At 32.3% G+C, this 17,600-nt stretch overlaps 1 protein-coding gene across 1 annotated transcript; it reads right to left on the bottom strand.

Annotated features, from left to right (window-relative positions):
- Positions 1–3,473: 3,473 nt before the first annotated feature.
- Positions 3,474–10,421, bottom strand: LOC114256650 (rho GTPase-activating protein 2). Its single transcript, XM_028196307.2, has 4 exons — positions 9,930–10,421; positions 6,201–6,321; positions 5,067–5,417; positions 3,474–4,424 (listed from the first exon to the last, which is right to left on the bottom strand). Exons 1-4 carry the CDS (start codon positions 10,349–10,351, stop codon positions 3,828–3,830), a joined length of 1,491 nt encoding a protein of 496 aa, XP_028052108.2. The 5' UTR covers positions 10,352–10,421; the 3' UTR covers positions 3,474–3,827.
- Positions 10,422–17,600: the final 7,179 nt, after the last annotated feature.

Raw genomic sequence — 17,600 nt, 5'->3', positions numbered from 1 at the left:
GCTCTATAAGTAGTAAAGTTTGGGACCAAGAACTCATATTTTAAAAGGTTAATTACACTTTTAATTTTTTAATTTTGATTCAAATTGTAATTTGGTCTTTATGATTTTAAATTGAATAATTTGGTCTCTCAACTTTAAATTTTGTTTTCATTTGGTGATTTCATCCAAATTTTTCCATAGTGTACACTTTAAGAGACTATCAAGTATTCTAAAATCATTAATTTTAACCCTCCCAAAAAATTTAGAGACATTTACACGCAAGTCTTAATTAAGATTTTTTTGACTTTCAAGTCCCCATTAGATTTTTAAAAATTAAAATTGTCTTTTAAACAATAATTGTTTATCATTTATGATTATCTATAAAAGAACAAGATGATTTGACATTTATTTTAATTTTCAAAACTTTAAAATATCAACTTTCAAATTGAAAAAACTAAAAAAAATTACGTGAAAAAAAAAACTAAGTTATTTTTTTATTCAAAACTAAAAATTTTGTGTCTATAAAGGAGCATGATGATGGAACATTGATGTGCAAAATTGAAAAATAAATAAATAACTTTAAAAATGAAAAAAATTGATAATATTCTCGGTTTTATTGGATAATTAAATCAAACCAATAAGTAGAAAGGCAAAAATGTTTAATCCCATACTTTGTTTTTTTATCAGTTAGTGAAACAATTAGATAGAGCATTACTATGCAAAATTGATAATGTTTTTAATTTTAAAAATTGGGAAAAACTAATATTCTCAATTTTATAAATATTACTTATTAATTCAAAAATTCTTAAATAGAACCTAAGCTACCATAATATTTGTAAATAGCACTTTCAGATAATTAACTCAAAAATTTATTATGGTCCAGATTTATTTTGTGTAGATCTCAATATAAAAAATTAAATTTTGATCACAAACTAATTTTTTTGGGTATTTTTTTTGTCTGAGTTTTTAGTCATAGCAATACTGCTCTACAAATATATTTTTCTATTTCTTTGTTTTTGTTGTTACCAAAAATATTCATATTTATAAGGGAAAAAAATAGTAAGGTGTCGTTTGGAAACACTTTTACATTTTTAATTTTCTGTTTATATTTACAAAAATTTAAAAACTCAAATAAAAACTTGTTTGGTAAAATTTTTTATTTATAAATCAGTGGTCTCAGTTTATATTGGCCAAAAAATGTAAACTCAAAAAATGTGTCTCCGTTTTGAGTTTTGAGTTTTTTTTTTTTTTACCACCCAACACTAGCCACCACTCTCCACCATTTTCCACCACCATCTTCCGCCGCCACCACCCACCCCTACCACCACCACTCACCACCCACCTGCCACCACCACCTGCCACCACCACCCACTAGCCACCACCACCCACCTGCCACCCACTCACCACCACCACCCACCCCTTGCCGCCACCACCACTACCACTACCACTACCCACCACCCACCTGCCATCCACTCGCTACTACCCACCACCCGCTACTACCATCCACCGCCCGTCACTACCACCACCACCACCACCCGCCACCACCATTCACCACCAGCCACCTGCTACCCACCCGCCACAGCCATCTACCACCCACCACCACCACCACCCACTCGCTACCACTCACCACCTGCCACTGTCACCCACCCACCCACCCACCCCCACCACCACCACCACCACCCACCACTCGCCGCCACCACCACCCACCTGCCACAACCACCACCACCATCCACTGGCTACCACCCACAACCCGCCACCGTCACCCACCCACCCACCATCACCACCAGCCATCTACCCGCCACCACCACCCCCACCCACCCGCCACCACTCACCACCACCCGTCATCCGCCACCCACCTACTACCACCACCACCTACTCGCTACCACCCACCACCCACCCGCCACCACCTGCCATCCGTCGCCCACCTGCCACCACCACCCGCCACCACCCACTGTCACCCATCCACCCACCGTCACCACTTTCCACCACCGTCTTCTGCCGCCACTTGCCACCATTTGTCATTTCTTACTCTTTTTTATATTTTAAATTTTTTTTAAACATTTTATCAATTACCAAACGCATTTGTAGTTTATGTTTTTTTAAAAATAAACAAAAAATAAACAAAAATCAGTTTATAAAATTTTTATAAATATAAACTGAAAACGTAAACGTTGCCAAACAAACCCTAAGTTGTATAGCTTCTCTCTCTCTCTCATTTGATCTCATACTTTGAACTTCTCTCCACGTAAATGTGATTTGTAAGAAATTTAACGAGTTAATAGTGTTATTCATAGCTCTATAAATAGTAAAGTTTGGGACCAAGAACTCATAAATAAACAAATAAAAGGTTAATTACAATTTTAATTTCTAAATTTTGATTCAAATTTTACTTTGGTCTTTATGATTTTAAATTGAATAATTTGGTCTCTCAACATTAAATCTAGTTTTCATTTGGTGATTTCATCTAAATTTTTATTAATTTTTTCTTAGTGTACACTTTAAGAGACTGTCAAGTATCCCAAAATCATTAACTTTTAACCCCCAAAAAAATTTATTGTGGTCCAGATTTATTTTGTGTAGATCTCAATATAAAAAATTAAATTTTGATCACAAACTGACTTTTTTAGGTATTTTTTTTTTGTCTGAGTTTTTAGTCGTAGCAATACTGCTCTACAAATGATATAGATTGACTCATTCATCTTGGAAAGCAAGTTTGTGTCTCAAATATAATTTTCTATTTTTTGTTTTTGTTGTTACCAAAAATATTCATATTTATAAGGGAACAAAACAGTAAATTGTAAACAATTTGACTATCAACACAGAAACTAAACACAAAATGAAACGCATAATATATATAAATGAATATGATTTTTTAAAATTTATTAGTGAGGCTTACTCCTAAAAAAATCTTATCCATCCATTTGATTCTATAACAAACTAAGGCCATGTTTGTTTGGGCGGACTGGATTAACATTCCCATGACTAATAGTCCTAGGACTACGAATCCGTTGGATTATGTATCCGATCTTAACTAATAGTCAAGCTTAAAATAATTAATTCCTACTTTAATTGTTTAACCAAACATCGGATTAATAATTTTATTGGACTATTAGTCCAATCCCAAGCTCATGTCCACCCAAACAAACATAACCTAATTGTGTTATATATACAGAGAAGACGAAATAAAAAATACACAGATGTGAGACAAAAATTATTCACATCTATAATTGCAAACATGTTGTCTCACATTTGTGCATTCTATGTTTAGTTTTTTCTATGCATCTAGATTTTTTTATGACAGAATTTATGTATTCCTGGGCTTATTCAATTAATATCTTTCTTGTATATCCCTTTCTTTCTCATGAGTATGACAGTCCAGGAAGAGAGGCAAATAAAAAATAGCTTAGAGCCAAATGGTCATCAGTACTATCCTCAACCTTTTGCAAATGGGGTTTTACATACCAAACACAAATCATTATCTAAAATGGCCAAAGTAGCAAATCTTTAATTTGGATTTGAGAGAAAGAGAAAGAGAACAAACACATTCATTCCAATCTACAATGTCAAAGTTAGGTATCCTTTCCAAGTGAATCACAGACAACAAGCATAATAAACTAGGCCTTGAGCTGAAAAATGACTCACGATCAAACCACAAAGCAAACCACTCCCATCCCCATCCCCATCCCCATCCCCATCCCCTTCCCCTGATTAACAATGACAAATTGGCAACACTCAAAGCACTTTCAATTTACAAAAACAACAATTGCTATTAGAAGAAAACCCCCAAAATCCGCAAACGAGGTGCTTACCCAAATCAGCATAACATGGACATCCACACTAGAACACCATTACACGACATCAATCAAGGGCATTGAAAAATCTACCATCTCAACATCCTTGGTGTTCAAATCATCCTTCACTTCAACAGCAATCAGAATTGAACCGGAGTCTTCCCCATTGCTCGTGCTCGAACCAGAACTGCCAAATTTGCTATCAGACGACAATGAAATACCAGACTCAATATGAGATGTAGAGCTAGAACCACTTTTGGGACTCACGTGCTGTCTTTGTGAATCTCCAATTGACTCTTCTTCCAGGGAACGGTTTTTGGCACAACCTTTCTCATCCAATTGTCTCAAGAAACATTCTTCTATCTCACTCAATGACTCGATATCATTCTCATCTCCGCTGCTGCTGCTGTTGCTGTATTGGGCATCATCGTGCTCATCATATTCGGACATTGGCCCTCTTAATTCGCAGCTCGTATCCATTTCTTGCTGGCTATCGATTTCCCCATCAGTTTGGTGATCAGACGAACCAGATAACATCGGTGAGTTTCCTCCTGTTGCAGCGTCTTCACGCTCTCTTAGCGTTTTCGTTATCAAAGTCTTCAGCAAGTTCATCACTTGAACCGCGTGCATCAGAGCCGTCAATGGATCAGACATCTGATCAGAGGAAAGAAAACCCATAAGCAAAAACATGATCATAATGGATTTAGCCAAGGAGATGGCTTTCAAATTGACAGGAAGTGCTAAATTATTTAAGGAACACCAAGTACTTTGGCATAAGGCAATAAGGTTTCTCAAGTTGAGTTACGTTCCATTTGTTTAACCGAAAAACTTATTTTTTTGAACATTTTTTTTGTATTATGTACAATGGAAAACGAAAGTAATGAAACTATTTTCTGTAGTCAACGGAAAATAAAGTTATTTTTGGAATTTTTTTTAAAAGTGAAAAGTGTTTTGCAAATGAATGTCTTACTAATGTCATTACACTACTACCGTCACCATCCTACCATCACCACATCACCAGCACCTCCACTCCTCCACCACGATTGCTACCCTCAACCACCACCCTACCACCGGTATGACCTCTCAACCACCACCTCCTCCACCACACCCTCCATCATCCCCACTAGCACACACCACCCCAAAACCACCACTAGCACACATTTAAGGTCACAACCAAACAAAGCAAAGCGTGTTTCTACGGGAAACATTTTTTGAAAAAGTATTATATTGAAAAATGTTTTCCCTTGAATCAAAGAAGCATTAGTGTGTGAATTTTTTTGTGGCTTGTTTGTTTACCTGAGTCATGTTTGGGGCGAAAACCATGGCGATATTTCTAGCATTCATTTTGTTGTATTCCTCATGCTCAACAACATCAGTCATGAGATCAATAGCCCAGTTGAGCAATGCTGATTCGGTTGGTTGTAACCGCTTCACAAGCTCCACTGATTCCTCCTCTGCGTCACATTCAAGAACTTGTTCAGGGGAAAGCCCATCTAACACACCCGAAGGAAGCTCTCGGAACCAGGCTTTGATGAGCCCCGCCAAGCAGTGAACATCAATGTCATCTGGCACAATGCCTCTGTTCAACTGGCTCCTCACTTTCTCCTCTTGACTGTTCTCTGGGTTTATCCGGAAAATTCCTTCCGCCTGCCGAAAAAAAAAAATGAAGTCAGAGAAACACAGTTAGAAAACCCTTCAAGATCAGAGGATGATGGGAACATATAAAATCAATCCTTTTTTTGTTTTTTAAATCGACTTTTCATTGATTCCCATCAACACTAGGTTGAGAGGACTGATTCATGCATTAATGGGACTTCAATGAAAATTTTATGGGACTTCGATTTATTGAAATTTTCCCAATAATGAGAGTTTTTTTTTTTACCGAAGCCTAGTCCTTTGACAACTTATTTCCTAAAACATTGTTATTTTAAACATAAACCCCATAGGCAGACTATTTTTTATGAAGTACTTCTACTACGAACACATAAATCGATAACGAAATCGGAAAAATATACATGAATGGATTGTTCACTTTTAAAAATCTAATTAAAATACAAATGTATCAACACATTCTGTGTTCAATTCTATTACCAGTTTTTCTATTCGTACACTTATTCTTTATGAAGTTGTGTATATATCTAATACACAACTTCAACCCACAACTTTACTAAGGCTGTGGTTTAGGATACACGACTTCAATTAATTTATTGTAAAATTTATTCAAATTGTGTTTTAAAATATGTTTATAAGCTAAAACAAAGTAAGCTTGAAAAATAAGTTTAAAACAACTTGATCTTGGTTAATATGTATGAAAAAATCATGGGTTTGGTTTGGCAAAAAAAAAAAAAAAAACTCCGACAATGAACCTATATAGAGCTTGGAATGCCCATTTGAACCACAAAAACACTTTGCAAAATTGTTTTTAGTTACCTTAAGACCTCCGTTTGAGTATAACCTCTCTTGCATTAGTAAGAGGATTGTAGGGACACTATTGCCTCTTGAATCATAAGAACACTGCATCGATTCTGCTGATACGCCAAAAACACTAGCACTGCAAAATTGGAATCACAAGCAAGCATTTGTTACAAACTCATATTTTAAATATATATATATATATATGTGTGTGTGTGTGTGTAATTTTGGATGTCATGTTAATGTAGCTCATGCAAGGTTGTTAAAATTGGGATATCAGGTAGGATCGTTGGGAGGGACTAATGGATTATTGATAATGATAATCTTTGTTATATAATTTTAAAAGAGGAATTTGGTGATAGACCCATCAATATCTAATTTGTCCTTCAAAATGACAAAAATTATATGGATCCTTTTAAAACACCTTAATATTTTAAAACTTCTTTATTTTAATAGAATACCCTCATATATATATATATATATATATGTGTGTGTGTGTGTGTATGTGTATCATATTGCAATCACTCTCTCTCATCATCTCAATCTCTTTTCTTTCTGTCTCGCTCTTATCACTGTTGCTCTCCATTGGTGCCATCCCCGGTCTCCACCAACGCCACCACTGCTCACCATGGAACTCTTTCTCTACCGTCTTCATCGCCACCGTCACTCGTCACATCTACAACCTCAGATTTAAGATTATTCACCGTCGTCATCGCCAAAAAATGACGGTTTCAGACGGTTCGCTAACTTGAGATCTGAGATACTTCACTCTCTCTCTCTTTGTGGTTCTGATGGTTCATGCTCTCTCTCTCTGTGTATGTGTCCCTCTCTCTCTCTTCTTCTTCTTGTGATCCTCTATTTTCGAACTTTGTCTCCCTATTTCTCTTTTTTCTTCTCATGATACTCTGTTCTTTGAACAATAAAATTTTACTCTAGTTCATGATAGCTGACTCTCTTGTAAAGCCATCCTCGTAGCTTATTTCAGAGTAAAATTTTACTTTGAATCATAGTAAACTTTACTCTGATTCAGAATAAAATTTTACTCTGTAATAAAAAATAAAAAAAAGATTAAAATTTTACTCTGAATCAGAGTATAAAATTTGCTATGATTCAAAATAAAAAATTTGTCATTATGCAGACCAACATGTAGTTAACCAGAGTAAAATTTTACTGTTATAAAAAATTAGAGTGCATAATAAATGAACGAACCAGAGTCGAATTTTACTTTTACATCTATGAATAAACAAATAAAAAAAACTCTTAATTTTTCATTGCAATATCTCGATTTCTTATTTTTCTATCAAATCTAAGTTTTTTTTATATCTCAGATCTAAAGTTATTGATCTCAAATACAAGTTCGTAGGTATCAAATTTGAGATGGAGGTGGTTTGATGGTACAAATGGTGGTTGCCAAGCAACAGTGAGAATGAGCAATGCCGGTAGACAATGAAGATGGTGGAGATGATGAACAATCGTTGAGTTGGTGAAGAGAGAGAGTGTGTTGTAAAAGAAATAGAGGGTATAATGATCAAATAAAATATTCAAATAACAAATTTTGGCCTTCATATAGGACTTTATAATTATGAGGGGATTTTGAAAGTATTAAATTTTTTTTTTGGTCCTTTAAAAAAAAAAAAAAAAAAACTAAAAGGGGTTTATGGCCAAATTTTCCATTTTAAAAAGATTAAAGAAAATTGGTAAATTTGATATAAATACATAAATTAGAGAAGACGTTAGAAAAATGAGTTAATAGTCAAAAATTTTATATAAATATACGCATATATATAAGAAATAAATAATAACAAAAAAAATTATTAGGATTGGGATCGAAGTAGAATCGGGATCCTATGTTATTCTACATCATTTATGATTCGAATCGTTTGACCCAATTGAGGTTGTAGAATCATAAGATTTTATGATCCGGATGGGGATTATGACAACCATGACCTCATGGTCTTTTTTTTTTTTTTAATTTTCTGAAAAATACAAAAAATTGTTTGGCAATTTTTTTTGAGAAAAATTTCTAAAAACACTAAAATGAAATGCAAAACAAAGATAGCATTTGGTAGAGTTCTCTAAATATGATTTGAGAATAGAGTTGTATTTTGAGTTTGTGAGTTTTGAAATTATGATTGAAGTGTGGAAAATTCGTTTGGTGAACGAGTTTTGAAAAGAGTTTTGAATTGAATAAGGAATTTTTGATGTGACATATGATATTTGATATAAAAAATTACAACTCATAACCAAACACACAACTCAAAATTCTATTTAAAACTCATAAAAAAATTTAAAAAATTCCAAATTTTTCTATTTAGAATATAAAAAATAACGGGTGTCAATTGTTTAAAAAAAAAACCTGTTCCGGTCAACCGGACGAATATCCGGTTAGCCTAAATTTTTCTTCCTTGAAAAAAGTTTTTAAAGTTAGGTGTAAAATTAATTTTTAAAAATTCTAAATAAATAAGACACTCAAAACAAAAGATGGAAATATATTTGAAGAATAGAACCGAACACAGCCAAATTTTCTTTTGGTTTTCAGAAAATAAAAGCAGAATATAAAAACAAAAACACAACCAATCATATCATAGTGTTAACTAAGTTAGTGTCCGTACATGGTTGAGGTTTTTTCTAGGAAAAGATCCCAGATAGTGAAAATTTAAGAATTCAAATATTTAACTTATTTTTTTTCTCGGAAAACAAACAACTTGGCATAGTTTGGGAATTTAATTTTGGTGGGTTAAGGGTTAAAATAGTCATAAAAAAATAAAATAAGTTATTTTAGTTATAAAAAATAAAACATCAAATCTAATCCATAATCATTACACTCTTCTTTCACAAAAAAAGTCAAAAAAAAAATTTCAAACTAGACTTTTTAACTCCAGACTAAAATAATTAAAAAATTAAAAAGCTAAAAAACTAATTCACTTCCCAAACGGAGGCTAAATCTAAGCATCTCTCTCTGATATCTAAACATCGCAAGAAATTTCAAACTAGAAATTTGGACCATTGTAGTTTATGATTGTCTTTTTGCGCAAAAAGGAATTTAATTTCTGGGAGTAAGAGTAGCTGAGGTTTTGTGCAGTAAAGATCCCAACTAGTGAAAATTTAAGACTCAAATATTTAACTTATTTCACTTCTTTGAACATTTTCTCCGAAGACAAACAACTTGATAAGCTAAAAAAAAAAAAAAATCGTATTTTTCAGAAAATCAAAACAGAAAACAAAAACACAACGAAACAGTGTTAATTTCTAAGAAAAATTTAAAAACTAGTTTGGTGAAAAAATAAAAAAAATTTAAAAAAACTCAATATTTTTTTGGGTGGATAATTTTTTTTTTTTTTTTTTTTGAGAACTCAAAAATATACTTTTTATGTTTGTTTTTGTCAAATTAATTTTTAATTTATCAAAAATAAGTTCTAAAACCTCAACTTAACCAGATATTTTATTATTATTATTATTATTATTTGTATTTTTTTAAAAAAAAATCAACCAAACAAGTGTTAATATCTAACAATATATATACTTGAGATTTTGTGTAGTAAAGATCCCAAATAGTGAAAATTAAAGAGTCAAACATTTAACTTATTCCCTTCTTTCAACATTTTCTCGGGAAACAAACAACTTGATAAGCTAAATCTAAGCTCCCCTCCCACGAGATCTAAACATCACATGAAATTTCAAAAACCCAGATCAACATTTTCAAAATAAAACAACCCAAAAATCAAAACAAGCTATAAAATAAAAAACCTGGCACTGGGGACTCTACAAGGAATCTCGACTTCGAACTCAACAGGAAGACCCAGAAACCCATTGAATCGATCGAATGTGACATGAGCAATGTGCTGAACATTCGTGGGCCATCCGATTTCCATATGTTGAACGGCCGAGATACCTTCTTCTTGTCGATCTACTCTGCAATAGACCATTGATTTTCTCAGTGCAGCTAAGAAAACCGCAGCAATGGAGAGATTGTTTTGGTGGTGGTGGTGTTGTTCTTGGTCCACTTTAGCACCACCATCACTAGTAGTCTTTGACAACATTACCATTCCAGTCATGTGTTTCTCTCTCTTTAACTTTCTCTTTCTCTCTCTGTTGTTGTGATGGTGAGGAGTGAGAAGAAGAAGAGATTTGAATCTGGTAGTTGTCGTTGTTGTTGTTTGTTGTTTCATTGATGGGAGGAAGGTGGTTTGAACTTCGATGATGTACTGACGTTTTTAAAACGGCCACTCGTTTCAAATTGTTATCTACATTCTTTATTCTCAAATAACATTAACCCTTTCCTTTTCTTTTAATTACCAATATGCCACTCAAACCATACTCTTTTTTTCTTTTTTTTTAAAATGAGCCGTGCTAGGGAGCTCGAAAGCCACCTCCGAATCCCCCGAATTCGAAGAAGAAAGAAGAAAAAGAAGAAGAAGAAGGACTGAACTGGAGGGGGCAATCGGCCGACGAGCTGCGACGATCTGCGAGCTGCGACGATCGGCCGCCGATCGGACTGGACTGGAGTGCTGCGACGATCGGCCACCGATCGGACTGGACTGGAGTGCTGCGACGATCGGCCTCTTTTCTCTCCCTCTCCCTCTCCCTCTTTCTCTTTCTCTCCCTTTCCCTCTCCCTCTCCCTCTCCCTCTCCCTCTCCTTCTGTCTCAGACCTACACCTGCATGAAGAAGAAGAAGGGAAAAAAAAAAAAAATACCTAAAATGACGTCATTTTGGGCATTCGGGGGATTAGGGGGGACAAAATTCGGGGAAAAAATCATTTTCCTTGTTAAATTACAAATTTGCTTAAAATACGATTTAACCATGTGGTTTTGAAAATTATATCTCACCCCTTAAAATTTTTAATTTCATAATAAATAGTACATTTTATTAATAAATTATCAAATCAATTAACAGTTTATAATGATCTCATAAATTTATTTTAATTAATAATTCAAGTAGTTTTATCATTGTGTAGGAGAGTAGTTAAAAATTTTATTTTTTTAATTAATTCTATCAAATAATTTTTTTTTTACAATGGAATAATTGTAATTTTTTAAACTATAAGGGATAATCTGTATTTTATGCAAACCCAAAGGAGTGTATTTGTAATTTGTCCTTTTTTTGGGTGAATTACAAATACATTCTTAAAGTTGGCTCTTATGATTTGAAATATTATAAATATTTCTTGTCAAATTTTTTATTTAATAGAATTAACTGAAAAAATAAAATTGATAACTGATGTCCTACATAATAATAAAATCACCTAAATTACTAGTTGAAATAAATTTATGATATATTTAAAAAATGTTAATTAACTTGATAATTTATTTTTTTTTAAAAATGAACCATTTGTTATGAAATTAGAAACTTTAAGAGATGGGATGTAATTCTCAAAATTACAAAAGATAATTCATATTTTAAACAAATCTCATGGGTGTATTTGTAATTTACTTTTTTTATATAAATTACACTAACCTCATCTTGAGATTTAAACAAAATACATTGCCCTATAAATTTGACATAATTATATTAATTTTTTTTTTGAAATTTTAATTCATTTAATATTAATTTTCTTTTCATCAATAATTCATTAGCAACAATAATTAAAAAATGGTATTGTTATCTCTTTTGCACTCAAGTATATATTTTATCTTATTTATTCATATATTCGTACACCATCTGTATTAGTTCTAATCACTGTAACCATACTACAAAATAAATTTATTTAATTACGTCAAATTTGTAGAATTTATGTATATGTTTTTTGAAACTCCAAAACTAATCACTGTATTTTACCTTTTTTAAAAAAAAAAGTAAATTATTGGTTTGAAAATTAACAATAAGGGCATCTAGCATTTTGTGAGACCTCTAAATTTTATAAATCCTAGCAAGACCCTTACTTTTGAATTATTATAATAAAAGCTCTTAGTTTCATGTTTATTGGCAAAATTAACCCTAGAGCTAAAAACGTATCACGAATGAACCTGTAGAAACCCTAATCGATCCCGATAACTTAGAAATCATTTCTAACACTCTAGTATTAATTATTTAACTCTCAAATTTTAGATTAGTAGCTTAAAATCCTAATTTTCGATTTTTATCATTTTCATTCGGTTATGTGTCTTTTAATTTAAAGCAAAATCATTCGAACCAAATTATTTTTCCTAACATTATTTTAATTAATACTACACTTGAAATAGATATTCTAATAAATTCCAAATTCACACATTTTATTTTAATTACATTTTGAGCCCAAATCATTCTTTATATATAAAAGTAACCCCCAACATTATAATTTTTTTTCAAAATATCTACAATATGTATTGTCACGACCCAAACTCGCCCCTACAGGTTTAGCATCGTAACCGGCCAGTAATCCTTGGACTACCGAAGGCCTCTGAACAGATTAACAAGATTAATAGTTTGATAGATTATAATTCTCTCCCTCTTCCTCTTTCTCTTTCTCTCTCTCTCCCTCTCCCTCTCCCTCTCCTTCTGTCTCAGACCTACACCTGCATGAAGAAGAAGAAGGGGAAAAAAAAAAATGCCTAAAATGACGTCATTTTGGGCATTCGGGGGATTAGGGGGGACAAAATTCGGGGAAAAAATCATTTTCCTTGTTAAATTACAAATTTGCTTAAAATACGATTTAACCATGTGGTTTTGAAAATTATATCTCACCCCTTAAAATTTTTAATTTCATAATAAATAGTACATTTTATTAATAAATTATCATATATCAATTAACAGTTTATAATGATCTCATAAATTTATTTTAATTAATAATTCAAGTAGTTTTATCATTGTGTAGGAGAGTAGTTAAAAATTTTATTTTTTTAATTAATTCTATCAAATAATTTTTTTTTACAATGGAATAATTGTAATTTTTTAAACTATAAGGGATAATCTGTATTCTATGCAAACCCAAAGGAGTGTATTTGTAATTTGTCCTTTTTTTTGGGTGAATTACAAATACATTCTTAAAGTTGGCTCTTATGATTTGAAATATTATAAATATTTCTTGTCAAATTTTTTATTTAATAGAAGTAACTGAAAAAATAAAATTGATAACTGATGTCCTACATAATAATAAAATCACCTAAATTACTAGTTGAAATAAATTTATGATATATTTAAAAAATGTTAATTAACTTGATAATTTATTTTTTTTAAAAATGAACCATTTGTTATGAAATTAGAAACTTTAAGAGATGGGATGTAATTCTCAAAATTACAAAAAATAATTCATATTTTAAACAAATCTCATGGGTGTATTTGTAATTTACTTTTTTTATATAAATTACACTAACCTCATCATGAGATTTAAACAAAATACATTGCCCTATAAATTTGACATAATTATATTAATTTTTTTTTTGAAATTTTAATTCATTTAATATTAATTTTCTTTTCATCAATAATTCATTAGCAACAATAATTAAAAAATGGTATTGTTATCTCTTTTGCACTCAAGTATATATTTTATCTTATTTATTCATATATTCGTACACCATCTGTATTAGTTCTAATCACTGTAACCATACTACAAAATAAATTTATTTAATTACGTCAAATTTGTAGAATTTATGTATATGTTTTTTGAAACTCCAAAACTAATCACTGTATTTTACCTTTTTTTTTAAAAAAAAGTAAATTATTGGTTTGAAAATTAACAATAAGGGCATCTAGCATTTTGTGAGACCTCTAAATTTTATAAATCCTAGCAAGACCCTTACTTTTGAATTATTATAATAAAAGCTCTTAGTTTCATGTTTATTGGCAAAATTAACCCTAGAGCTAAAAACGTATCACGAATGAACCTGTAGAAACCCTAATCGATCCCGATAACTTAGAAATCATTTCTAACACTCTAGTATTAATTATTTAACTCTCAAATTTTAGATTAGTAGCTTAAAATCCTAATTTTCGATTTTTATCATTTTCATTCGGTTATGTGTCTTTTAATTTAAAGCAAAATCATTCGAACCAAATTATTTTTCCTAACATTATTTTAATTAATACTACACTTGAAATAGATATTCTAATAAATTCCAAATTCACACATTTTATTATAATTACATTTTGAGCCCAAATCATTCTTTATATATAAAAGTAACCCCCAACATTATAATCTTTTTTCAAAATATCTACAATATGTATTGTCACGACCCAAACTCGCCCCTACAGGTTTAGCATCGTAACCGGCCAGTAATCCTTGGACTACCGAAGGCCTCTGAACAGATTAACAAGATTAAGGGGCTAGCGGAAGCAAATACATAAATATAGTTGTCCAATGAGTTGTGCTGACTTATATGAAACAGAATATTTAAAAACTTTATATACAATAACCGGTAGTCAACCATACATTATACCCACACACATAACAGTATTTTAAGACCAGCCAACAGAATTAAATTAAGTCATACATATACATAGGACCAACAGAACTAGAACACAGGACACTTCGGGAACCTCCACGTGAGGCACAATGATTGGCTGACAACAAAACACAGATCCAGACAAAAACCTTCAGGCTCAGGCTCCAGAATGCTCACCTATACATATATATACACACAATGAGCTAAAGCCCAATGAATAACATTAAGGTAAAGGGGTTAGTGAACGAAATCCGAATATATCATAAGCAGAAAACAGACCAGAGCATCATCATTTTCATATCAGAACATAATAATGGTACATCCCATAGAACACATCACAGAACGTCTTCCGACTAAAGTAATCGGTTTCGGATACTGATTAAACACATATCACCACAATGAAGTGGCTAACGAGATCTCATAATTACTCGTATGTCATGGACCCGCATTTTCATATGACTTGGGACTATCTATGGATGCCATAATAGATTTCAAACTTGGAATATTCGTTTACGAAAACAGATATCATTTCAAAAATCAAAACTTATCATATTTCATTTGGAACGTAATTCATATGAACGTATCTTTACAATAACGTTACTCACAGTGGTTCCAGCAATGGTCAATCAATCCTCGAGTCTTGACCTACAATCACAAAATACATAACACAAGCATGTCTTATCATTACACATTCAAGTGGCCATTAAAGCTTAGCTTTCAATACATTGGTTCTTATTCTTTCTTATCACAATGCCTAAAACACACACACTTGCAGTCTCGGAACTTAGTACATTCTTTTCTTAGTGTGTTTCTAATCCATAACCTCATTACTATGGCTTAATTAAGACTTAAGAATGCCTAAGATGCAATGAGGATGCCAAAACATGCCTTGGAACACTTAGTCAAAATTTTTGAAAATAAGGTCCACGCTCGAGCGTAACTTTCCTCGCTCGAGAGGACATGCAAAATGTGAATGGTTGCTTGAGCGCACATTCCTTCGCTCGAGCGATCTGTAAAAGACATGAAACTTCTGGGAGCTCGCAATTCACGCTCGAGCGGACTTTTGGTCGTTCGAGCGGAGTGCACGCACTCAGATTGGTCACTCGAGCGTGAACTCCCACGCTCGAGCATAGATGCAAATTCTGGAATTTCCAGATTGCACCTTCAAGCTCAAAACTCGAATTCTAACCTTCAAAACACATCTCTTAGGCCCCAAAACTTAAGATAACATAGTAAACTTGTAAAACATGAAGAATTTGGGATCATTTCATAAAATCATGGCCCAAGGGTTTGTTAAAAACTCACAATTTCAACTTAAACTTCAAGAATGTTTATGAACACAACATGCATGAATTTTTCTTGTATCAAACTTCTCAAAACATGATCAAACACCACAAAATGACTTGAAACTTGATGATTTCCCCAAATGAAGATGAATTTCAAACATACAAGAGAAGATTCATGGAAATCATGCTCAATTGTAAGAAAATGTACATGCATGCATGAATTGCCACTCAAATCTTCTTTCTAAGCTCAATATACACATCAAATTCATAATCTTGAAGAAATTTCATGTTAATGACTTAGTTACACAATCTAGAGGTTGTAATCTTACCTAGAGTCTTCAATTAGCTAGGTACTTGCACAATCTTTGATAAATTCAAGCTATATAGCCTTCAATTCCTCCTTAATCTCTACCTTTCTCTCTCTAAAATTGCACCCTCTCTCTCTCTAAGATGAATTCTCAGATTTTTCCACTCAAGGGAGATGAAACAAATGAGCTCAAATGAGCTTATATCTCACATATAAAGCTATGATGCTAAAACACACTAATTAGAACATTAGGCTAACCAAACATGACTTAATTAATCAGACTGAATCGATTTTTTAATAAAACATGCCATAAGGTTCTAAAAATTCCAAATAACATATTGGTGGAGTCAATTTCGGTTTGGGATGCCGATAAGGCTTTATATTTACATATTAAAGCGGAATTCCAGACAGATATTTCTACAAGTAACAGATAGTAAGCCAAATATCATGCAATTTACATATTGATCCCATAATTCATTTGATCCACTCAATTAGCATCTTTAATCATTGATTAGTAGCTAATTACGAGTCAGGATTATTACATGTATATAGATAAATAAATGAGAAAAGTCCCTCAAATCTATATCACATGGCCAGCCACCCTAGCATATACACTTGTAGTGTACTTTTGAAAACAACATTGCATGATTCATGAAGGCAAATTTGACTTTGGTACAATAATTCAAGCAAATTTGTCTTGTACTTGTAACTAGCTTAGTTCTAATTAAACATAACCCTAACTAGAACTTGTTCAAGTACACAATTAGAGCTCTAATCACCCTTCATTCCATTATATCCTAACTAAATCCAAAGACATTCAATTGAATTGGAACTAAGGACATTTTGGACTTTTCACCATTCTTTTTTTTCTTCTATAGATACACCAATCCTCTCTACACTTTGAGCACAAAACACACACACACACTACATATCCAGCTGAGAAAGAGAGGAGAGGGAGAGAAAAAGAGAAAAAGAGCTTTGGTGGTAGAGGAAAGAAAAAAATAGAAGAAATTGTGCAAACTCTTCAACTAGGCAACAAGTAAGCCACAACACAACTCTCTCTTTTATTTTCATTTTTCAAATACATGGTATTAGAGATTTAAAATCGTATTTTCAGATGTATTGTAATGTTGTTCATGTGTTCAAAGTTGATGAATTAGGCTTGATCCTTCTTCTACTCATATTTCCTTTTAATAGATGTGCAACTACATTTTTTTCCCCCATATCTCACATTATTTCCGAAGGCATACCACCACTCTAAAAATCTGAGTTATTAACACATTATTTAGTATGTTTTCATCACAAAAGAATTGAAAATTTTCCCTTAGCTAGCCTCTTTTTTCACCAAACTTCTTATTTTGAGTATTGTGCATAAAAAACCTGTTTACATCCAACTTTCGAAAATTCTATAAAAATGTAGAAAAATCTACTAAACTTTAGTTTTATTTCAAAAGCTTCCTTAAAG

Source organism: Camellia sinensis, chromosome 12, assembly GCF_055761805.1.
Source record: "Camellia sinensis isolate YWXY chromosome 12, ASM5576180v1, whole genome shotgun sequence".
NCBI lineage: Eukaryota > Viridiplantae > Streptophyta > Magnoliopsida > Ericales > Theaceae > Camellia > Camellia sinensis.
The sequence above is the reverse complement of the archived record's forward strand: the minus strand, read 5'-3'. Positions and strand labels throughout refer to the sequence as shown.